The sequence below is a fragment of the Dipodomys merriami genome, unplaced genomic scaffold (assembly GCF_024711535.1).
Source record: "Dipodomys merriami isolate MVZ:Mamm:240054 unplaced genomic scaffold, mDipMer1.0.p SCAF_21, whole genome shotgun sequence".
NCBI lineage: Eukaryota > Metazoa > Chordata > Mammalia > Rodentia > Heteromyidae > Dipodomys > Dipodomys merriami.
In genome coordinates, this window is record NW_027203493.1 from 22,376,423 (window position 1) to 22,402,300 (window position 25,878).

At 35.5% G+C, this 25,878-nt stretch overlaps 1 protein-coding gene across 1 annotated transcript in view; it reads left to right on the forward strand.

The window, feature by feature from the left end:
- The window catches only part of Ccdc34 (coiled-coil domain containing 34), a 142,976-nt gene that overhangs the window by 5,640 nt on the left and 111,458 nt on the right, over window positions 1-25,878 (forward strand). The window contains exons 2-6 of the mRNA XM_070031770.1: window positions 238-376; window positions 9,411-9,518; window positions 15,723-15,881; window positions 16,479-16,620; window positions 18,762-18,916. Coding sequence (XP_069887871.1) covers window positions 238-376; window positions 9,411-9,518; window positions 15,723-15,881; window positions 16,479-16,620; window positions 18,762-18,916 — 703 coding nt within the window. The remainder of the gene's footprint in view (window positions 1-237; window positions 377-9,410; window positions 9,519-15,722; window positions 15,882-16,478; window positions 16,621-18,761; window positions 18,917-25,878) is intronic.

The following is a 25,878-nucleotide window of genomic DNA, read 5'->3' on the forward strand; positions in this document are numbered from 1 at the left end:
AAGGGGATGGTTGAGGTTGGATGGGGAGAACAATGAAAGGAGTGATATTGATCAAGAATTCCACTCATAAACTGACATTTTGAACAACCACTTAAAGATACTAAAATAACCATCAAAGAAACAATTATAGTATCATAAGTACACTATTAACTTTTGCTTTCATTGTACAGGGAAGTAATTTTAACTAGTAAGAAAAGAGGTTCATGTGTAAGTGCTATAGTATTCTATGTTTCATAGCAGTGAAGTTAAATCAGAAGATAACCGAGAAGAACAGAAACAGGTGCACTTACCGGAAAGCAGACTGACACCATGGGAGGTTTGGTTTGTTGGCAAAGAAAAAGAAGAACGTGACCGGCTGCAGCAGAAAGCTTTAGAGGTAAAACTAGACAGTGTTCTTTTTATTTAATCCTGAGCTCTCAGAGTTGAGCTGCTGTTCTAAGTTAAAATGTTCATTGTCTCTGAAACCAATGATTGTACACTTGTGTTAGTGTACTAAATTAATTTTAATCTTAGAGAAATAAGATGTGTTCATTAGAAGAGCACTTGGAAATAAAGCTAATGATAATTAAGAAAAAGAAAATATTTCATAATTCTCCACCTAAAGATAACCATTGTTGTTAATATTATGGCATATAGCCTTCCAGATTTTCTTTTATTTTTTTAAAAAAATCTAGTTAACCCATAAGTGTCTGTAAAAGATTAGTTCCAGGACATTTGTGGATACCAAACCCACAGATGCTTAGTCCCTTGTGTGAAATGTCATAACATTTACATATAACATAGGAACATCTTTCCACATGCTTTAATCATCTCCAGATTGCTTATATTACCTAATACAATGTAAATACTATGTAAAAGGTTGTCATGCTGTATTGTTTAGGGAACAATGCAAGGAAGAAAATGTGTTCATGTTCAGTACAGGCACAGTCTTTTTCCCCTGAATATTTTCCATTTATGCGTGTTTGAATCCACAGATGTGGAACCCATGGATAGAGGCAGACAGTATATGCAAATGCCTCTATTCAGACCCATGCAGTGGAACTTTTTCATATGTATTTTTTGTAATGTAAATGTAACTATATACTCACTTCGTTTTTTGAAAAAGACAAAAATTGAAATGGAGTTGAGAATATAATCCTCCATTTTGCAAAGAGCATATGCTATCATGTGTGCTGGGGTGAGAATTTATGGTCTTTCCAGGTGTTTCAGCTTCTGCCTTCCCTGTGGCCACTGTCCCTGAGTTTCTTTTGCTCAAGGCTAGCGTTCTACCACTTGAGCCACAGCACCATTTCCAGCTTTTTCTATTTATGGGGTACTGAGGAATCGAATGCACAGCTTCATGCATGTTAGGCAAGTAGCTCAACCACTAAGCCAGATCCCCACCGCTTGCCTTCCTTTTTGCCTGTATAAGGACATTCCTATGTTGCTGTTTCTCTTTTTGGGCTTTAATTGTTCATAGTTACACAAGAATCTTTTATTTCCTCAACTGTTTCGGTTTGCCATTGAGAATCTACCAGCAACCAATTAGGTTTGTATAATTTGGAGCCCCTTAAATTCATTATTCAGCTGGATTGTCTTAATCATACATAAAGTAGATTGCATGGTGAAGGATACTTTTTAGGATCAAACTCTTATAACTCCTTTTTTTTCTGACTGTCACATTATTTATAACTTTGTGTATTAAAAAAAAATGGTGGTGGCTTTAGGAATCAAACCACAGGTATTGAACATACTAAGCAAGTGCTCTACCACTGAGCCTACATCCTTATTAAATATTTTAACATCATTTTAAAATGGCAGTCTGATACATTAAAGTATATTCTGAATGTATTCAATGTATATTAAAATATAACTGTTTATTTGTGTTTATTCTAGCCTTAGTTACCATGTTATCATAAAAATCATGAGAACTAAAACTTTTCCCTTTATGATTTCCCTTAAAATACATTTTTCATAGCAGTTTTGAAACTGTTATTTCTGTGATAAGTTTCTAACTAGGTATGCAGTCAACATTTCCAGGAGAGTTGGAATAGCTCAACTGATTGTAGAAACTAATAAATTCTGCTCTTTCCCTACTATATGATACTTTGTGCTTCTAGAATACCATTTTCCTGGGAAAGTATATTGAGAAAGTAGCACTTATTTCCTCTTAGTAGGGCCTGTGGTTAGCTGTTGGGCAGACTTAATAAAAAAGCCTAGATTTGTGCAGCCTGTTACTTGTTGGGTGATTTTAGCCAAATTATTTAAACTTTCATACTTTAATTTCTCTGTGTAAGACAGTAAAAATAATACTTAAGGATTTTTGTGGGGATTAAAAGAAACAAAATATAGAGATGATTTTCTTTTTGTTGGTATTGTTATTTATAACTACTCATAGTCTTAAAGTTTTTTCATTTATTTTCAGAATTAATACAGATTTTTGTGGCTCTTTGCTAACATTTTTAACATTACTAATTTCATTGTTTAATTTGATAGTAGCTTTATTTCTTAATATTTTTTCCCAAAATAGCAAATTTTAGAATAAAAATCTAAGGCCCTCTGCAAAGCTTCACCATGGAGCTACATACCTAGCTCTAGTATTAGGTGCTCACAGTGAGAAATTTATTTTTTTAATATTACATATACAATGAGTAAATGTTTCTAGATTGTAGAGGCAAAATTGCTACATTGCTGAGATAATTTTTTGGTTAAGATTGATCTTGGAGCTAAAGCAACCAGGAATTGGGCAAATGTAGCAGGAATAACATATATAGCCTATATATATGTGTGTGTGTGTGTGTGTATATATATATATACACACATACATATATGATACCTTAATATCATATGTGCATATCATATATATTTATATATCATACATATATGATAATTCTGTACAAAACCTGGTATTCTACTTTTAGTTGAGGACTAGTTACAACTCCTTATTTTATTTTATTTTTTAATTTTTTTATTGTGAAAATACCATACAGAGGGGTTACAATTACATGAGCAAGGTAATGAGTATATTTCTTATCAAGCATTGTTGCCTCTTCCTTTGTTTCCCCTTACCATCCCTTCCCATCCCCTCCCACGCCCGCGCCAAATTTGTAAAGTTTGTTTTTCGACATAACATCTTGTACATCTCATTGTTGCAATGGGTCCACCTGTTTCCCTATTTAAACGATTTGTTTTTTTCCCTTCCCCTCCCCAAATTATACCAACATCAAATACAGTGAAAACAGGGGTTATACCGTGGGGGAGGGACATACAAAGCAACAAAGAAATCATCTTATAAATATGCTAGAAACAATAGTAAGAAAGAAAAACCATCTGAGTCCTGATCTTGGGGTTCATTTCGCCTAACATCAACTTATCTGACCTTTTCTGCTTGTCTTAGACATATACTAGTAATTGCAAATTAGGAAAACCATGGGACCTATGTTTCTTTGGGCCTGGCTTACTTCATTTAATATAATTTTTTCTAAGTCTTTCCATTTCCTAACAAATGGGGCAATGTCATTCTTTCTGATGGAGGCATAGAATTCCATTGTGTATGTATACCACATTTTCTTGATCCATTCATCTACTGAGGGGCATCTGGGTTGGTTCCATATCTTAGCTATGGTAAATAATGCTGCAATAAACATAGTTGTGCTGGTAGCTTTAGTATGGTCTTGTTTGTGATAATTTGCGTAAATGCCCAAAAGTGGGATTGCTAGGTCACAGTGGAGCCCTATGTGGAGTCTTTTGAGGAACCTCCCTACTACTTTCCAAAGTGGTTGAACAAGTTTACACTCATAGCAACAATGCAGTAAGGTTCCCTTCTGTCCACATCCCCTCCAGCATCTGTTGTTATTAGAGTTCTTGATTTTAGCCATTCTAACTGAGATGAGGTGGTATCTCAATGTTGTTTTGATTTGCATTTCTTTTATGGCTAGGGAGGTTGAGCATTTCTTCATGTGTCTGTTGGCCATCCTTCTTTCCTCTTCAGGGAAGTTTCTCTGTAAGTCTTTAGCCCACTTATTTATTGGGCAGTTGTTTGAAAATGCAGAGCTTCTGCATGGCAAAGTAAGCAAGATCATAGCTAGCAAGATCAATAGAAAGCCCACAGATTGGGAGAAGATCTTCAGTAGCCACATAACAGACAAGGGTCTCATATCTAAAATATACGTGGAACTCAAAAAAATTAAATCCCCCAATAACAAATCCTCAAAGATACAACCCCTTTTTGATTTCAGAAAAGGAAAATCTTTTCCAAGTCTTTCCATTTAAATTATATGAAGTGAAGTAAGCCAGGCCCAAAGAAACATAGGTCCCATGATTTCCCTTATTTGCAATAACTAGTATATGTCTGGGACAACCAGAAAAGGTCAAAAGCTATGTACATATGACCAGATAAGATGATGTTAAGCGAAATGAACCCCAAGATAGGGACACAAGTGGTTTTTTTCTTTCTTGCTATTGTTTCTAACATAATGTACCATGTGATTTTTTGTTTCTTTGTATGCCTGTTTTCACTATATTTGATGTTGGTGCCCTGCATCTTGTATATATATTTTTCTAATTTGGGGAGGGGAAGGGAAAAAACAAAATGCTTAAAAAGGGATACAGCTTAACCCATTGTAACAATGAGATGCACAAGACACTATGTTGAAAAACGAATTTTACAATTGGGGGGGGGTGTAGTTGTGGAGGTGGGAGGGAAGGGATGGTAAGAGAAAAACAAAGGAGGAGGTAACAGTGCTTGATAGGAAATGTACTCATTACCTAGCTCATGTAACTGTAACCCCTCTATACAGTATTTTTATAATAAAAAAGTATATAAAAAAAGGAAAACCTTGACCTAGCAAAATAGCGGTAAACAGATTACTTTCTCCCTGAAAGTCCCTTGTTAACATTAAGGAAAAGAGAGTCACTTCAAGTCTACATTAAACTGTAGAAAAATGAGAAAGCTTGGGCTGTGTAGTCACCCAGAAAAAGGCTGAATTATTTATTTTTTATTTTTATTTGTTTATTTTGTGTATGTGCTGATACTGGGGCTTGAACTGATGCTCTGTCTCTTAGCTTTTTTGCTGAAGACTGGCACTTTACCACTTGAGCCACATCCCTACTTCCGGCTTTTTGATGGCAAATTGAGATAAAAGTCTCAGATTTTCCTGCCCAGACTGTGCCTTCAAACTGTGATCCTTAGATCTTAGCTTCCTCAGTAGCTAGGATTACAGACATGAGCCACTGGCGACCAGCCCAGGCTGATATTTTAACTCTGTGATCTTGGCCCTCCTTAGTTCTTTATAAGTCAACTCTTAAGAGGAGGAATACTGGAGGGGTTCAAAGTGTAAATTCTTCAGCTGCACTTCTGCATTCAAAACAGGCTTTGTGCAAATCCTTAACTTCTGTGCCTCAATATCTTCATCAGTGAAAGGTTAAAAAATGATATTTACTTCTTAGTGTTGGTATAAGGACTAAATGCAGATCAGGATTTGGCCTCCTATGTAGAAAGCATTCAATGCATATTATTTTGTATGAGAGGAGATAACTAATATGATTTGTTTGGAGGACAGGCAAAAATAATGAATATAAAGTCCCATTCCACAATGATTAAGCATAGAGCAGGGTATAACTATTTGTAAATATTAAAGGCTTTTCATGTTTTGTCTAATGTGACATTTGTTTTGGTTACCTTGTTATGTAACCCTGAAGAAAGTAACATATTTTCATGTGAATTTTACATAGTATGCCAAAATGTTGTAAGATAAAGTTATGTCAGCTTATTTTGTATTACTATAGTCTTTACTTTCTTCTTATGCCTTTCTCATTATTTCCTATCATGCTTGCTTTATTTTTGTTCTTATTGACTATATTTTACTGTATTTACAAATAACAGAGGTACTAACATTAGAGGTACAGATACCTGCTAAAGTGAAGGACAGAGAAGTAACTGCCAAGGTTTCAGTTAGTCCTAGTAGAGCTGGATTCTAGTACTTTTGATCTGCAACCCAAGTGCTTTTCCCACTATATCAAAATGTATTTTACATAAGGGTAAAACAAAGGAGCGCGTAACAATGCCTCATAGGAAATGTACTCATTACCTTACTCATGTAACTGTAACCCCTCTGTACAGTATCTTTACAATAAATATATCTATATTTTTAAAAAAAGAAATAAACACCTCTGACTTGGTATTTATTTGTTTGTACTGCCTAGAACTTGATAGCCCAGGATGGCCTCCAACTTGAGGTTTTCCTGCCTCAGTCTCCCTCCCAAGAGCTGGGATTTTAGGTATACACCACCACACCTAAACTTACACTGATATCCATATTTTCTTCCTTTAAAATTTAAAGGAAAGTCTAGATTAGGTCGGTCATTAAAAAGATCATCCAACTCAGCAACTTGGTTTCGGTAATATGTAGATTTGTTGCAAACATATTTGTGAGATTGAATTTGAAAATTATTTTAAGTTATTAAAATTACCCACTTGTAAAAGCTCATATATTTGTAAGGTTTTTTAGAGATAATAAATATGGTAAACATGAACATAATCTGAAATACATTGATTTTGTAGGTTATACAAATTTTATTTTCATTTACAAATAATTCTTTAGCTAGCTGACCTGAATTCTCTCATCTTTGACTTGTTCTAATTTTTTAACATTTTGATATTATTTCCTCAAAATTAGAAAATTACCTGTTTCTTTTCTTCCTTGCCTCCTTAACTCATCAGTCCTTAATGAAGGAATATAGGCTGTATAGAGTTGGCAAAACTTAAAACTAATTTATTATTTATTTATTTGTCATTTGTGGAGCTTGAACTCTAGGCCTGGGCACTGACCCTGAGCTCTTCAGCTCAAGGCTAGTGCTCTACCACTTGAGCCATAGTGCCACTTCCAGCCTTTTCTGTTATATGGTGCTGAGGAATCAAACCCAGGGCCTCATGCATGCGAGGTAAGCACTCTACCACTGAGCCACCTTCCCAGCCCCCTAATTTTTTTATTGTTATCTTGCATAGTAAAAAAGTCATGATATATTGAAATCTTAAACGCATGTTAGATTTTAATTTTTTTTACCATTGTTTACTCTATGGGGAAACAGCTATAATACTGTTGAAATTCAGTGGTATAGCAGAAGAATGAGTAAGTGTCTTTTTTGAGAGAGCATTTCTGCTGGAGTGTCCTGAAAGAAGCCTGTGTTTGTGGTGAACAGATGGAGTTATTAAAGATAAAAAATTTTAAGAAAGATAATATGAGTTATATTCTGAGTGGGTAAATTGCTTGAATAGACATCCTGCTATTAGAGCGTTATTTAGGTTAGTGGTAGCATTTTCTAGATACTTGTGGACTTTACCAAAAAAATTGTGTATTAACATTAACAAAATTTGGAAACCATAAAATAGGAATTAAAGATCAGATTTTACCTCCTGGTTCTTGAGTTGCATGGACTTTTCAATGGTACATAAATAAAATTAGTGATGTCCAATTGTTCATTTAAGCTTTTCATAATTAGGACTGGGGAATATTTTGAAATATATACCTATCAATATGTATACATATCTTCAAATACATATCTATAAATATCTATATATTTTATACTTTTAACTATACATGCATATATACATATCCATATACTTATGTAACACACACATGTGCATATTTTTTCTTATTTTCTGACACAACTGAGACACTTCTCTATAATATGTACTTTGGTGACCTCCTAATTACTCTCAGAGTAGTTTTCATCCCTTCCAACACAATCTTTAACCTTTGTCATCAGGAGCTCTGTATCAGCCCTTTTGCATATAGTTTTGCTTCATAGTGTTTGATTTGTTCAGTCTGTCTCAAAACACTATTTTATCAAAAGAGAAAATTAACACCACACTTTAGGTTTCTAACTCCCTCCCCTATAATCTCTCCCTTCTTGGAATGCCATTTCTTCAATATTTTAAGAAAGAGGACTATTACTGCCTACCTTAGTCCATTCTGTTTCTCCATATCTTTGCCTTCCCTTCACTGATCTCCTGTTTTTATATACAACTCACAATTTTGCTGAATAGAGGATGAGATAAAATCAGAGACTTCTAGGACTCCTTATATCTGTCATCTATCTATTTCATTAGTAGGACTTATAGTAGATATTCTATAATTTTGAGCGAGTAATCAAGGAATAGGTTAATGAAGAATTTTAAATCATATAGTGTTGAAAGTTGGAAAGCTTTCTGAGTGAGTGAAGTTACTTTTTATGCACTGAAATTTTAGGATGAGAAGTCATGGAAAACAGACAAGTATCCTAGGAGCTGTCATTCTAACATGCAAAAAGTATGCTTTTGGGGCTGGGAAGGTGGCTCAGTGGTAGAGTGCTTGCCTTGCATGCATGAGGCCCTGGGTTCAGTTCCTCAGCACCACATAAGCAGAAAAAGCCAGAAGTGGCGCTGTGGCTCAGGTGGTGGAGAGCTAACCTTGAGCTGAAGAGCTGAGGGATAGCACCCAGGCCCAGATTTCAGGCCCCCACAAAGAAGTATGCTCTTATCACATTTTATCTTCATTTAAGTCATTGCAATTGGTCTGCAACTTGGAAAATTGTCCTTACTACCACTAATGTGCAGATAGATAGGTCTTTTGGAAAGGGAAGAATGAGGAAGAGAAGAGACCAATGGAAGATATGTAAAAAAGTATCTGATTACTAGTATCCAAGGAGAGACAAGAAAAATAATCAGTAATAACAGTTGCAGTATCCTAAAGAAGTCTAGTTTGAACAGCTTTCTCGATGTGGTAATTTAGCTGATGAGTGACTGAGTGGTGGCATTGAGCTTGTAGTTTTATTTGGCCATATCTTCCACATTCCTTCTCTTGAAGAAATGCCCAGACGTGTAGATTCCAGTGACAGCAAGGCAGTTAAATAATCTAGGATATGAATGTGGTTTTGTTTTACACCCCAGCAGCTATGAAATTAGTGAAGAAAATTCCAGATTCCTTTTTTTCTCTAAAGTAGAATAGTTTCTTGCATTACTTCTTTGGTGTAATTCTGAATTAAAAATTTAAGTTAAGAATTTTTAAGTCCTGCTCTTTCCTTCATCTTCATTAAAAATCTAAAATTTTTTCTAACTGTAAAAAAAAATGCAGTTGTCTTGAGTTACTGCCAGTAGCTTATAGGGATGCCAAAATTTATGTGTGGGAAAGTTGATTTCAATGAGGGCAATTTAGCTGAAGTTTAGTCTAAGAAACTAGTGTTTTGCTGCCAAGCAATTATTTGCATTTCTAAAAAATGACTTATGCTTTTTAACCAATGCTTTCTTTCATCATGGACTAGTTTTAAATAAGTAATTGTCACAAATATATATTCTAGGAAGAAACTATATTCACCTTTAATCTCAGCCTTTTAAAAAATGTGATTTGCATTTTTCTACTAAAGGTTACCTTTTGTTTCAATAAAATCCACAGGAATTGAATGAAAAACTAGCAAAAAGAAAAGAAATGGAAGAACGTGAAAAAAGAAAGATAATTGCTGAAGAAAAGCACAAGGAATGGGTTCAGAAAAAGAATAAACAGGTAAAGATAAAAAATGTACAAGCACATGTTAATACTGTCTTCTCATCTTTTCATTACCTAAGTTTTTTGTTCTTTTTTATTCTCTTGAATTCTGTCTTCCTTGTTCTTTTTGTTATTTCCTTACCCTCATGGACTTTTCTGACTTCTACCCTCTGTTTTTATTTATTTTTTTCTTCCTGTGCCTTCCACTAGTCATGGGCCTCTATAGACACTAACTTTATTTTATTTATTTATTTATTTTTTTGGTCCGGTCGTGGGGCCTGAACTCTGGGCCTGGGCGCTGTCCCTCAGCTCTTCAGCTCAAGGCTAGTGCTCTACTACTTGAGTCACAGCACCACTTCCAGCTTTTTTCTTTTTGCTTATGTGGTGCTGAGGAATCAAACCCAGGGTCTCATGCATGCAAGGCAAGCACTCTACCACTGAGCCACCTTTCCAGCCCCTAGACACTAACTTTAATATCACTTAAACCTCAACTTTTATCCATAACTGGCAGGTACCTCTAAACTTGTATATCTAAAACAACCTATTTTTTCCATTTTTATCCTTCATTTTATTCTCTAGAAGCTAGAAACTTCCTTCTAAGGTCTGTTGCTTTCATTAGTTCTGTCTCCTTAGTCACCTAGGCATAAGAATTCTTTCATGATTCCTAAATATTTCCTTTTCCAAAAAACCAACCTTCTCCTCATTGCTCCTAAAAAAAAAAAAATTCCTAGAAATCTTAAGCTTTGAAGTATACTTTAGTTTCTGCAGGAATATGTATTTTTATTTATTTATTTATTTATTTATTTTTGGTTCTGGTCGTGGGGCCTGAACTCTGGGCCTGGGCACTGTCCCTCAGCTCTTCAGCTCTAGGCTAGCGCTCTACCACTTGAGCCACAGCGCCACGTCCGGCTTTTTTCTTTTTGCTTATGTGGTGCTGAGGAATCGAACCCAGGGCCTCAGGCATGCAAGGCAAGCACTCTACCACTGAGCCACCTTCCCAGCCCAGGAATTTGTATTCTTAAGGGATTTTGAGACTTTGTCCCTTTAGTCCCTTCACACTCTTTCTTGTTCTCCCATCACCTTTTTTTTTGTTGGTCATGGGGCTTGAACTCTGGACCTGGGTACTGTCCCTCAGCTCTTCAGCTCAAGGCAAACATTCTGCTGCTTGAGCCACAGCACCACTTCCAGTTTTCTACTGGTTTATTGGAGGTAAGAGTCTCATGGACTTTTCCTGCCCAGGCTGTCTTTGAACCACATTCCTCAGATCTCAGCTTCTTGAGTAGCTAGGATGACAGGCCTGAGCCATTGGTGCTCAGTGACACCACTTCTTTTTTTATACAGTGTTTCTCAGCCTTTTCATTTATAGCTAGTCCTCTACTAGTCCCAGTTTTTTTTTTTTTTTCTGGTAAGTAGGTCTTTTCAATTTGTCTTCCTGAGCTGATTTCAAACCAACATTCTCAGATCTCAGCCTCCTGAGTAGGTAGGATTATAAGGTGATCCACTAGTGCCCTACTCATCTGTTTACATTTATATATATGACATTTCTTTTTTTTTATTGTCAAGGTGATGTACAGAGGGGTTACAGTTACATTAGTAAAATAATAAGTATATAACTTGTCAAACTTGTTACCCCTTCCCTCAGTTTTTCCCTACTTTCCCTCCCCTAAACTCCTAAGTTGTACAGGTCATTTCCAACATATTGTTCTGTGCATATCGCCGTGATATTGGTTCCCTCCTTGTCTTTTGTCTCAATATTCTGTTGTTCCCCTTCTCTTCCCTAATTCAAATAAACATACATGCAATGCCAGTATACCAAAATCAAATACAGTGACAACAGGGGATATACCATAGGGGGAAGAACATACAAAAGAAATTAAAAAATCACATAGTATATATATGACATTTCTTCAGGATAGTATTTCATATCCTTTACTATGCTTTTCCCTTTTTCATCCAACTCTAATTATTTCCTACGTGAAGTAGTCATATGTTAGAGATTCTTTGAATATTTAGATTATATCATTTTGATGGGACTTTATTTTGCACTGCCCTGTAGAGTGTAAGTTTTTCTGTTTTTTATTGTGTATATGCCTTTACTTCCTTGTGACTTTAAAATTCTCGAGAACAGAAATTATTTTCATCTGTGATATTTTTATCTATTAAAAGATTTAACATAATACTTTGTATATAGCAAAATTTATTAATTGAATAAATGAATTCATTTCCTTTTATTTCTTTTTCTTTGGAATTGAGGACAAAATTCAGAACCTTATGCATACATGCTAGCCAAGTGCTCTACCACTGAACTATACACTAAGCTCTGACTTTAAATTTTAATATGCTGTTGTGTTGGCTTAGGGATTAGAAATTTTTCTTTAATGCTAGGACTAGGGATGTAGCTCAGGGGTAGAGTACTTACCTGCATGTGTGGGAGGGCTTCACTTGGATATCCACACAAAAAACAGATGGATTGTTGTTAAAAAACAGATAATCTGTTGTTAGTTTTCTATCATGGTCATGTATGCTTAGAATGATATTGCTTTAATTGAAGTATTTCTTCCTTACTTTAGAAGTCAATTGTGGTTTTGTTCCTTTGCTTTATCTTACATAACAAGAAAGATTTTACTGTGAATAAATGTGAAATTCAAAATTATTCTGTTGGGAATATTGCAAAATTGGGCAATATTTTTTTGAAGTTTATAACTAAATCAGAATAGTTTTATATGTGAGGAATAGTGTGCTCTCTCTTCTAAAAGTCTCTCTTCTAACTCCATTAAGCTAATTTTGACATGCCAATCTCACACAGTTGTTAAGTACATAAGATAGTGCTGAACAATCCATGACATATTTGTTATTTTAATTAGTGTCAGTACATCTAACCCAATTGAGAGGGGAAAATCTTTGTTTTTTGGGGGGATGGCAAAGTAGCTTGTCCTGACATAAATCACTAATTATTGAAGAGAATATTTAATGTTAATGAGTAATTGATTACTTTGTGGTGTGTGTGTGTGTGTGTGTGTGTGTGTGTGTGTGTGTGTGTGTGTGTGTGTGTGTGTGTGTGTGTGTGTGTGTGTGTGTGTGTGTGTGTGTGTGTGTGTGTGTGTGTGTGTGTGTGTGTGTGTGTTCTTTAAAGCTATCAGATTTCTTACAACCTTGACTACATTAACCTCCATTTGGAAAGACTACTCTCCTGGTTCTTCTCTTCCTGCTGGCATCTCATTTTTTTTCTTTTTTCTTTCTCTTCTGTTTACATTTCATGGTGTGTGGTCCTCTGCTGCCTCCAGCCTCATTCACAGTTCAACTATATCTGAGGCTGTTATTTTCTCTGTCATTTTCACTGTGTTCTATCAAAAAAAAAAAAAAAAAACCCAAAAGAATTTGTGTAGCCATTAGCAAAGCTAGTTTCTAATGACTGTAAATTGTTAAACCCTTTTAAAGTAAAATGACTAATCTCTCCTGGTGTTTTTACATTTGTGTTGCTATTCTAATTGATTTTCTACATTAGTTTTCATGATGTTGATATATATAAATATATATGTATATTTATTTATATATATGCTGCAAAAAGGCTTTTTATTTTCAGTGGTTTAAAGTTACCTAAATTTGGTTTTGAATCTCAAAACATAACATTTTTTATGTAAAATGCTAATGCAGACCAACACAGTGTCTGATTGATGCCACGATCATCAGTGTATCACTTAAGCTATCAACAAATGTTTACTCAGCTTTTTCTGTGTGCCAAGCAAGTACTATTAGGGAAACCAAAATAGAAACTTAAGCACCTAGTTGTTCGTTTCCTTTAGTTGCGAGAAACAAAGGTTCTCTCAGGGCACCATCTTAAAAATAGGAAGATTTATGGTGCTGTGTGTAGTGTAGAACCAGTGTGCTGGAAAATCTGAAGGCACTTAATGGCCAGCTCCTCTCTCTCTCTTGGTAGCAATGTCTCTTGAATATCCTGCTCTCCTTTAGCTGACTTAGGCATTTGATTCTCCCTTCTTTAATTTTAATCCTACAAAAAGCCTGATTTTAAAAAAAGTAGCTCTATACTCACTTTTATTAGCACATATTTTATAAAGTCCTGGATTTCTTGTGATATTCGAAAATGTATTTGGTCAGATTCCCCTCCCCCCCCTTGTCCTGCTTTCTGATATTTTAGTTTTTCTTTTTTTCAGTTGAGTTACAATTTGAATACCACAAAATACACTTATTTGAAATAAATAAGTTCATCATCCCAAAACTGTCCCCTGGGTCCCTCTAGCTAGCCCCAGCTCCAAGGTAGCCAGTAGCCTTTCTAGTTTGTAGATTAGATTTGCCTCTTTTAGAATTTCATACACATGAAATGATGAGTATATACTATTGATCTTCTTTTGTTTTTAAATTTATTTCATATTTCATTGATTTACTTTTTATTGTTGAGAAGGATTGTGAGTCCATTTACTAGCTGGTAGACATTTGAGTTGTTTTCAGTTTGGGGACATTATGAATAAAATTCTATGACCACTTACATATAAGTAAACAGTTGTTTTCATTTGCCCTGGCAAATACCTAGAAATAAATTGCTAACTATATGATAAGTTTATGTTTGTCTTTATGAAAAGTTTTCAAACTGCTAAATGCTCATACCATTTTACATTCCATTACTATTATATGAAAGTTGTAATCTGCATTTTTTTTGCCATCTACTTCATAAGCTCTTTGCTTCTAAGTCCTACAGAGATTGTAGCTGAGTGTCGGTGTTCTTGTTTCCAAGTTCTCTGATATCTGATGGTGTTTAGCATTTCAGTTAATTTTGTTAGTCCTTCAGTGCTGACATAACAAAATAGCATAGACTGGGTGATTTAAACTAGAGAAATTTATTTTCTCACAGATCTGGAGACTGGAGATCAAGATGTAGGTGTGTGCAGTTTGATTGTCCTTTGGCCTCTTTTTGTCTTGCAAATGACTATCATTCTGTCTTCTGGTATGTTTTTTTTCCGCTGTAGACAAACACACACACACACACACACACACACACACACACACACACACACACACACACACACACACACACACACACACACACACACACACACACACACACACACACACACACACACACACACACACACACACACACACACACACACACACACACACACACACACACACACACACACACACACACACACACACACCCCTGATGTTTTTTACTCTTCTTGTAAGGACACACACACACACACACACACACATCCCTGATGTTTTTTACTCTTCTTGTAAGGATGCCAGGACTGTTAGATTTAGGTTCCACCCTAGTGACTTCATTTAAACTTAATTACCTCTTGCAGGGTCTATCTCCAAATATAGTCACACTGGGAGTTGTGACTTCAACATGGGAAAGGAGAAGGGGACAACACACTTAAGTCCATAATATTTGGGACTATTTCTATATCTCTTTTTCTTACTCTTGCTGGAGCTTGAACTCCAATAGCAATTCAAGACCAGCTTGGGCTACATAGCAAGATCCTGTCTCCAGAGGAGTGTAGAAAAGAAATTTAACTCCAAATAGGAAATATTTTAGGCTTTTCTGGCCATACAAGGGAAATCTTCAACTTTGCTCTTAGGATGCAAAAACGGCCATTAGCAATAAATGTGTAAATAAATGGATGTGTCTATATTTCTGTAAAATGTTACTTATAAATATACATAGTTGGCAGACAAGATTTGACGTCTGGGTCTTCATTTGTGAATGCCTGATCTTTCTGTGTAGCCAAAGATTTGCCTATTTTTGCCCTTACAGTATTAAATAAGTGTCATTCATTTCACCAAGGGTAAATACAAATTTTTTTTATCTATTTCTAAGTGTTTAGGTTGGCAGTTTGTCCAGGAAATTTATAGAGAAGTGACTCATATTTAGAGTAAGGGTGTTCATTCATTATAAAATGTTAAGATTAAGGACAGTCAAATAGGTTGGAATTTGTATCCATTAATTTATTCAACAAATCTTTATTGAGCACCTGCTGTTTGCTCAGCACTGTCTCAGAGTTTGAGTAAACTTTGCTGAGCAGGATCAGCAGAGATGGAAATTAAATATGTGATTGCACATATGTTGTATGTTTCATAAAGTATATTGTACCAAGCACATGGTATCACCTATTTTAAGAAATAATTAAGTTACTATATAACAGTTCTTCTTTCTGGGAAGATCATGAAAAGTGTTTTAAGGACAATTTATTTTTATTTAAGAAAAGGAAAGAAAAGGAACAAAAACTCAATAAAGAAATGGAAGAAAAAGCAGCAAAGAAACTGGAGAAAGAATATTTGCAAGAAAAAGCAAAAGAGAAATATCAAGAATGGTTAAAGAAAAAAAACGCTGAAGAATGTGAGAAGAAGAAGAAAGAGAAGGTATTTACATTGAAGTGACTAATGAGAATATATGGCTTTGGTGTTTACGAATGACGACTATATTGTAGAAAAAAACTGTATAATTAGAAAATTGGTATTCTCAGCACAAAATAGAGGGAGCTGTCTTTATGTCCATGATCTTGTGTTCAACATGCATTTATCCTGACTTCTATCATGCTGTGTTTAAGTTCCATGGGAATTTGTGGTTTTCTTTCATTGAATAATACTAATAAGCCTGTTTATATGTTTTATTCAGGCTTAAACCATTTGGGGTATGTATTTTTGGTGCATTTTAGTCATATTACTATATATAAATTATAGTTCTTTTTAAATAACAAATTGCTTTCTTCTTGAGTTTGACATGTTACTATTGTTCAGCCGTAAATACCTTAATATCACATCCCTGGTTGTTATGTATACTTCACGGTTTAATTATAGAAACATAATTCAATTAAAATAAAAAATATAAAAATTATAAAAAAAAGTAATTTAATTTTAAAAAAGTCATTAGAGTGGGAAGCATCTGGATAGGGGTCAGTGAAATTTGAATGAAATGTTACAGAATCCTTTAAATTTTTCTGATATTGTCACTTTAAGGAAAAAGAAAAACAACGGCAAGCTGAATTACAGGAGAAAAAGGAAATTGCAGAAAAAAAATTTAAGGAATGGTTGGAAAATGCAAAAAATAAACCTCGTCCAGCTGCAAAGAGCTATGGTTATTCCAGTGGGAAACTTACAGGTTGGTTTTTATGTTATGTGGCTTTGTAAGTATGGTTTTCAGAGGCATAATGTTATGCATTTTGTTTCTTTTTGACAGGAATAGAAGTGTATAAAAATTAGTTTTTCACTTAAACTACTATTTTCCAGAAGATTATATTACAACATACCATGTTGCTAAGGAGATACAACAAATTTATTGTCATTCTCCATAAATTATGTATTTCCTACAGGCAGAAGTTGAAAACTTCAAATTTATATTATCAAGCTATGGCTTGTAGGACTGTTGATATAGCTCAGTGGTAGAATGCTTGCCAAGCATATGTATAGCCAAAGATTTGCCTGTTTTTGCCCTTGGCTGGGTTTGATTCCCAGCACCACTGAAAACAAAAACAAAACAAATAAAAAGATGATCCCTAACATTAGGGAACCAAATAAAATTCTTGAGATTGAAAGTGTAGCTCAGTGGTAGAGCATAGGCTTAAGCTTGTGTAAACCCCTAGGTTCAATTCCCATCATCTCCTGAAAATAACCTCTTACTTTTCTTGGATGATAAAACCTTAATAAGGATATATTTAAGGAGTCATTTTGCCTTTCATCCTTTTAACCTTCTCTAAAGACAGCTTCCAATGCCTTTGACACATTCTTTTTGCAGGGTGGAATACTAGACAACACATGACCAAACACAAAACCAGTTGGACTGTAAACTTGGTCTGATTATAAATGGCAATGCATGTGTTTCTTTGTGCTTCATGTTGGAAGCTCATACCTTGCTGACAGCTGCCGTCACTTGTTTAAGTGATTTATTATTAAAAATACTCCCATTCTGTTGTGTTCACACACTGGAACATATTCCAGACTTTGTTTTGACCATCTTGGTGAAGTGTGTGTTGACATATCTATGCAGTCAACGTGGACTGCCAGTGTCTGAAAGACACATTCCTGCTGTCAGGGGTAGGCCCCTCTCACAGGTCACAGAGGTCATCCATTTTAGCTACCGAGCTTGGCCTGCTCCTTTTGTTTTAAGTGTCTTGTTTAGAAAAAGAGTAAAAGGGTAATAAGCAGTGATTTTGACCTGATGATTAAATAGCAAAGCTTTAACTTTTGCATGGCATTTATCTATTTACTAGAAGTTGTTAAACTAATGAATTGTGATATTAAAATTTTTTCTGCATTTTTAAGAAGTTTAATTTTAACAGGCATATTTTTGTTACAGATGCCATATTTCCCATCCTTATTTTTATATCAGTTTTACAAATTCTTGTCACTTATACAAATTACAAATGAAAGGAATTTCTGTGTCTGTATGATCATGGTGTTTTTCTTTCATGCTGTTAAGTGTCAAGTATTAACTATTTTTAAAGACTTTATATACATCAGTAGGAGAATGTTTTGTAATAGTAACCAAAATTACAGTAATATTGTAAAATCTTAATTTGTATGACCGTAATTCACAATTTCAGTGCTTCAACAAAAACTTTGATTCATTTTAACTCCATATGAAAAAAATATATTTTCCTGTAAACTTCAGTACCTGAGAAAAGGAAACTAGTGGCCCTTAACTTCCCACTAAATTGAAAAAATGAAAGTATTTTAATTCAATGGTTCTAAAATGAGCTCTGTGCCAGATGCTTATGCCTATAATCCCAGTTGCTCAGGAAGACAAGATCTGAGGATCGTGGTTCAAAGCCAGCCTGGGCAGAAAAGTCTGTGAAACTCTATCTCCAATTAACTACCAAAAAAGTTGGAAGTAGAGCTGTGGTTCAGAGAGCACCAACCTTGAAAGAAAGAAAGCTTAAGGGACAATGCCCAAGCCCTGAGTTCAAGCCCCAGGATTGCTGCCTCTCCCCGCCCCCCCCCCCAAAAAAAAGGAGGCTCTAAACTTACAAACTACTTAGTAAAAACTTGTGTAAGCATTTTTCTTTATATAGAGTTTGGCATATTTGGTTTCTTAGAATGACCATTTATTGTTTAATATTTGTTACAGTATTTACTGTACTTGAAAAGCTATCGTGGCCTTGAAAAAAGTTTTCTAGTTTTAAATAAGTAGTTTGGTTTTGCAGTGATAGACATTTTAACATTTTTTAAGGAATTTCAAAATAGGAATGTTTTTCATTCTTGAGATTTTATTTGATTATTTTCTGATTCATTTAATGGCTTTAGGTTTTTACAGTGGAAATTCCTACCCAGAGCCAGCCTTCTGTAATCCAATACCATGGAAACCTATTCCTATGCCTCCTTCCAAAGAAGCTAAGGATCTATCAGGAAAGAAGAATAAACGACCTGTAACAAGTCAGCCACCCAGGTCACCGGCTCTGGTAATTCACAAAGCCAGAAACAACCTTTGTCTTGGAACTCTGTGCAAAATACAAAGATAGTATATGTCGAAAATAGCATTTTTTGTTGTTTTTGTTGGAGCTACTTAATTTTTAAAATCAGAAATTGTTTGTTTTTATACGGCTCAATCAGTAAGTCAGCATTTGATGTGATCATTAAATAGCATTTTTTAAAATTTGTATGTGAAGTCCTTAGAGCTAATGAGGAAGATGTTTTCTACCTTTTGATTTTGATAAAGCTTTTAAAGTTGATCTTGACATGTTGTTTTACAGGATAGATGACTGAGTAACAATTGTGTTTATGTTTAGTTTTTATTAAAATTATACTATAATGCCAATAAACAAACAGTTTTTTTGTTTGTTCTCTATTATTTGCCTATATTTTTGCTTAGAACATAGTAGTATTGAGTAATTTATTCCAACAGGGATTTGTAAGTTGCATAGTTATTTAAATGAGTTAGGAACCTAAGTATTCTGAAAACAGTCTTCATTGATGGCTTTTGGTGTATTTTTCTAAGTAGTGTTGTTGTTGTTGTTGTTTTTGTCTTGTTTTGTTTTCCAGAACTGTGGCCTTACACTCTTGCTTGGCTTGTTTGATTACCTATTGCATCATACTCCAGTGATTATGTACATTTTTTAAAAAATAACTAATCAAAGCCTGGCACCACCTGGTTCCAACCTATATTCCTCACTACCAGGGAGATGGAGTTTGGGGATCATCGTACAAGGACACCTCAGCCAAAAGAAAATTTTGAGACTTCATCTAAACCAGTGGCTGGGCGTGGTGACCTGTGTCTGTTATTCCAACTTCCAGGGGAAGCACAATAGCTGGGTGCAATGATGTATATCTGCCATTCACTGAGTAGTTAAGAGGATCACAGCCTAGGCTAGCTTAGACATAAAGTGAGACCCTACCTCAAAAATAACCAAGACATTCTGGTTGCTTTTGGGGATGGGATCCTGTCTACCCATGTGTGTGCATAGATGATGATCCACCTGTTTTGTGGTTTTCATCATAGCTAGAATGACAGACTCATGAAACCAAACCATTCATCATGAAGTCTTGCCATCTCTTTTGCGTGGGCTGATCTTGAACTCTGAACTCTCCCATTTTTAGCTTTCTAAGTAACTAGGATTACAGGTTTGAGCAACTTGTAAATTGCATACTTCATTGCATTGCATATGTTTATCATGGACAATCATCACTACTGTCCAGTTCCAAGACTTTTTTTTCAACATTGTATAATTGATGTGCACAAATAAAAAATGTGAGATAAAAGAAAGAAAAAAATAACCAAAGTAAAAAAGGTCTGGAAGTGGTACTCAAGTGGTACAATGCTGCCTAATAAGTGGGAGGCTCTGTTTTAATTTTTATTACCACAAATCAATAATGGTAATAGTAACAACAACTAACAAAGTCTGCTTTGCAACACAGAAATAAGGGGTGAAATTTTCAAAGAAAATTTTGAAAATACTGTTTTTTGCTTTGGTTCATAAGTTGTTGTGTAATAATCTTGAGACACTGCTGTACTTTATAAAAATTATATGGTAATTTTTAACTGGTGCGTTAGCTTTGAAATCAGGATTATCAGAGCAATTTTAATATTGAAATGTTAAACATTAAGTTACATTTTACTGAGATTGAAATCATAGATCTTAATTTACATACATATATATTTCGCAAGAATAGATGTCAGGGCTGGGAACATGACTCAGCGGTATAGTGTTTGTCTTGAATGCATGAGGCCCTGGGTTTGATTCCTTAGCACCACAGAAGCAGAAAAAATCCGGAGGTGGCACTGTGGGTCAAGTGGTAGAGTGCTAGCCTTGAGCTGAAGAGCTGAGGAACAGTGCCCAGGCCCAGAGTTCAGGCCCCACAACCAACAACAACAACAAAAAAGAATAGATGTCTAAGTGATTACTAAAATAGCCTTCAGTACTTTGTTATATTTTTAAATTCTTTGTAAAGAAAAGTCTGATCAAGAAATGAAAATTTGTTCATTTAAAACTGATTTCTATTGAGGAATATATATATTATATATATATATATATATATATATATATATATATATATATATATTATATATCTCCCTTGTTGTTAGATTAGTCATTTCTCCAGTTTCTTGTGATTGGTAGTGGTGTTTTCAATATAAAGAAACACTAGAATCTTTGAAGGTAAATCTAGGAAAGTTTACATTTAAATAGATCAGTTTACCAGGAATCATTAGGTTTATTGGATCAAAAATTTAGAGCCTTAACCATTTGTAAAACCGGATAATCATTTTCCCTTAGCAATAATCTTATGTGTAAAAACATATTGTGTTCAGTCTGGCAGTGGTAGCTCATGCCTAAAATCCTAGCTACTCAAGGAGGCCGAGATCTGAGGATTGAGGTTTGAAGCCAGCTCAGGCAGAAAAGTCTCTGAGACTCTTATCTCCAATTAATCACAGAAAATGCTGGACATAGCACTTGCTACTTAAGTGATTGAGCCCTGACCTTAAGCACAAAGAAGCTCAGGGTCATTGCCCAGGGCCTAGACACTGTCTCTGAGTGTAATCCCAACAACCGACGAAAAAGAAAACAAAACAAAATGAAAAAAAACACAAAACATTCTGTTCAGTTCTTTTTGCCCCCATGACGTGTACATTTTTCCAAAGAAATTTCTTTGCCAACATCTTAGTAAACACTGGAGAAGAAGAAGATACTTGCATGTGATTAATCTACTGTGTTTATTGAACACCCCAAAGTTAGTTGTGAACATATCAATAGTAGGGGCTCATAGAGTTACAGCTTCGTTGCACAGTTGAGAAACTTAGTGAGAGGCAGTTAGACTTTATCAATCTAACAATTACTGAAGCTAGAGGTGGCTTGCATTTCCCAAGGAAGTCTCAAGCAGGACCTTGTTTCATTTATTTATTTAGCGCATTTTAATCAAGGACCTACCATGGCTGCCAAGAAGATGAGCTAAGATGAAATGTAGGGAAAGAGCATAATGGTTAGGCAAAGGGAAAGAAGCCACTAGAGAAGCAATGAAGGTAGTGGAGAAGAAGACATAAGGGAGCCTTCAGAAGGAGAAATGAAAGGTTCTCTGTAGCAGTAAGTGCTATTAGGACTTCAAGTTGAGTGAATAAGGCCTTCCAGGAACTACTAAGTTTTTAGCACTGTGTTAAATTCTGGTTGAGCAAGGCTGACTTAATCCAGACCAGCTAATATTTACAAACCAGCAGAGATGACAGCTACATGATACTATAAAACCCAATTTATGATATTTTAGAAGAGTGTAATTAGCATTTGTGGGGGTCAGGATAAGCTTCTAGGAAGAAGTAATAAGCTAAGATGCAGGCTTGAGAGACCCAAATAAGAAAAATTTAAGATTTAATCATTTTGAAGGCTGGAGAGTAAGGAATTGGCTCAACACACTGGTGTTGAACATGTAACTTTTTTTTTAAGTTAAAAGACCACTGATGCAGGGGTTTTCACTGTATTTGATGTTGGTATAATTTGGGGACGGGAAGGGAAAAAATGAATTGTTTAAACAGGGATACAGGTAGACCCATTGCAACAATGAGATGTACAAGATGCTATGTCGAAAACTGAACTTTCCAACTGTGGGGAGGGAGGGGGAGTGTAGTTGTGGAGATGGGAGAGCAGGGATAGTAAGAGAAAAATAAAGGAGGAGGCAACAATGCTTGATAAGAAATGTACTCATTACCTTGCTCATGTGATTGTAACCCCTCTGTACCGTATTTTCACAATAAAAATAAATTAAAAAAAAAAGACCACTGATAGGTGGTATGTCAGTTTTGGACATCAATGAAACTTTCAGACAGCTTGTATACATTGATGAATTATTACAACGGAAATTTCTCAATTCTTAGTTAATTTGCAAAGAAAATCTTTGGAATTGTAGGGGAAAATACACTTTGAAGTCTGATGGCGAGAAGGAAAAAAAATTCACTATCTGTATCTGTGGTAATTTATTTAAAAGATAAATTGCTAGGGATCTGATTGGCAATTGAAAGCCTGCACTTTTATAAATTTGCTTATAATGCTCATGGCCTTGGTAAATAATCACCAATTGTACTTTAATGTACAAACTAATCTTTTTTTCTAAAAGAAAATATAAAAATATTCATGGGTTTTGTTAACATCCTAAATTAAATTCATATGTTAGCTTAAAAACACACACACACACACACAGTTATTTTACAGTGAATATTTACTTACTGCTGTTGATCATGGCAGCCTGCCTGGGAGAAAAGTTTTCAGAAAGGGCAGTGGTATCATGAATTTCCTCTTAAAATTGAGAAGGGAGAAAATACTCAGTTATTATGCAGACAGGAGAAAATTATGCCTTGCATTCATAAGAACAAGTAAGAAACACTACCTTTTTTCTTTCTTAGAAAACCAAGCACACTCCTCCTGTTACTTTTCCTGCTCCGTTTCTTACTAAAAGAACTAGCATATGAACTTGGGAAAGGGGTTCCCCTCCTCCCCACCTCTTTTCATGGCTCTGGGAACCACCTGAGAGCCAGCAGGAGATGTAAGCTATCTTTGTTGTTTCGGTGGCAGTGAAGGGTGGTGTGGGAGTGGAATGTTTTCTTAGTCTGAATAAATTTAGCAACCATGCAGCGCCAACCTGTTTACAATTCCAACTCCTTCCACCAAAGGCTTTCCTTCCTTGGCATAGACTGAGGTACGAAGTGCCTATCTAGGTAAATCTTAAATGGACATCTCATTTGTCTCTTAGTATAATAGAAAAATAAAATCTCCAACAGTGTATCTGACCAATGAAGAGCCTTTAACTGGCTGATCTTGAAAATCTTCCTACTCTTTAGGATTCTGTTATTTTGTGTGGTTTATTTTTAAATGTTTACCATGCAGACATTAGTTATTCCTTATGTCCGGGAAAAGGCAGTGAGGACAGCAACATTTCCTTTTTAGAAGAGTAGGCCTGATGGAAAAACAGCTGCAGAGACTTGTGGATCATATCCAGTTGCTGCTGGAGGTAGCACAGGCAGGGTAGCCTCAGGTAGAACACAGTGATAGATTCAGTACAGCTTCTGGGGTCTTTGGACAGTTAGCTTATAGTCTTATGTCCTATAACTATTTCCTCATATGTAAGCATCACAACAATTATTGCAAAAACATATATGGCGTTGAGATAATTGACCGCATTTTCAAAGCACTTTTGACTGCATGTGCACATTTAAGCTAGATTAGAAATGAAGCGTCGATCCTGTTCTCTCAGCCTTCAGTGACATAGTTAGGGTAAAGTGAGTTATCCACCTTGGAATCAGAATAAGGGGCTAATTTATTAAGTTCTCTACAGCAAATTTAAAAAGAAAACCAATTAATGTGGCCCACATTTTATTATCACCATGTGCTATAAACTCAGTCATGTTGTGATAAATATTTTACACCACTAATGAATGCCCTTTGCTCCATGCACCATACCCTCAAATCTTTCATGCCTCTCTCCAGACTTCCTATCCTTTTTTCATATTTCAGCCACAAACCAAAAAATTCACACAAATCTTCAGATTCCTGAAGCATTTTCAAAACATCTTTGGGAATGGTAGATGCTGGAGTGATTTAATGTATGGTACTAAGTGGTTTCAAAATGCCAAGAAGTCAGTTTCTTCAAGAGTGATCAGGGAAGTCCTCAGAGGGGCCCCGTGCTAGTTTGAAAGATGGGTTTGGGGGGCTTGGTAGAAAGAAGTATCGATAGGCTTGCAAGCTACAGGTAAGATGTTAAAGTCTTAAAGGGAAAAGAAATACAAAACAAATGAGAGAAACTATAAATAGATACAAATGCCTAGCATTGTGTGAGGTAGGACTAGAAAAGAAGAACACAAAAAGGAAGAAATTGGGGAGGATGATGAAGGGGTGACATTGATCAAGATGCATTGTATTCACAAACTGACTTGTCCATTTGAACAACTTGTCCATTCGTACAACAACTTTTAAAAAAGTTGGAACCACAATTATAAGATTGTTTTTCAATGCCATTCTAAGCGATGTGTCGCTAAATCTAAGGGTATTTGAGTCAGGAAATAACCCAGCGAAAGCTAGACTTTAGGACATGATTCTGGCATTGTTGTGCATCGCAAAGCTAACTGGAGGTTAGCTCAGCCAGCAAAGACTGTCAGTCATTAGGAAACAAAGGCCTGAACTAGGGTAGGAAAGATATCAGTTTAAGAGCTATGAAGGAAGTTCATATCTCAAATGCAATGTCTATGCGACTGAAATAATTGCATCTCCCCTCAAATTTGCTTTCATCTTACCATCCATTCAACCATCCCTTCAAGAGATCTGTGTCAAGTGTCTACCACAAGCCAATGGCTGTATAAAGTCTGACAACTTAATCAGTGTTCAGCTCTGCCAGGTGTTCTTGCTTGGCACCTTAGCCCACATTCTCATCTCCATCTATTGCTGCTTATTGCTGCTGAATTTATATCCCAAATCAGCAACTCCTTCTACCTATCTGCACAGAGTTGTCTGGGTGAAATCCGAAAGCCAGGCTACATCCCAGATTAATTAAATCATAGGCTTTTATGAAGCTGCTTGAATGATTCCAATTGGCACATGAGATTGGAAACCACTGTTAAGTCTTTGTATAAATGTGACCCTCTTTCCATCTCTACTACCACAACACTAGTAATTTCTCACTTGGATTACTGCATCAGCTTCCTGGTTGGTCACTATGCTTCTAATCTTATCCCCTTCCCATTTATCCTCTCCATGGCAACCTGGTGACCTCCCAAGAAAAGTAAATCGAACCATGTCATTACAGTAATTCCAAGTCTTCAAGCTCAACCTTCTACTTGTGCCTATGCAGTGTTCATTAGCATACTACATACAGGTCTTTTGATGGAAACTGCATGGCGATTTTCAGGGGTGTGTGTGTGTGTGTGTGTGTGTGTGTGTGTGTGTGTGTGTGT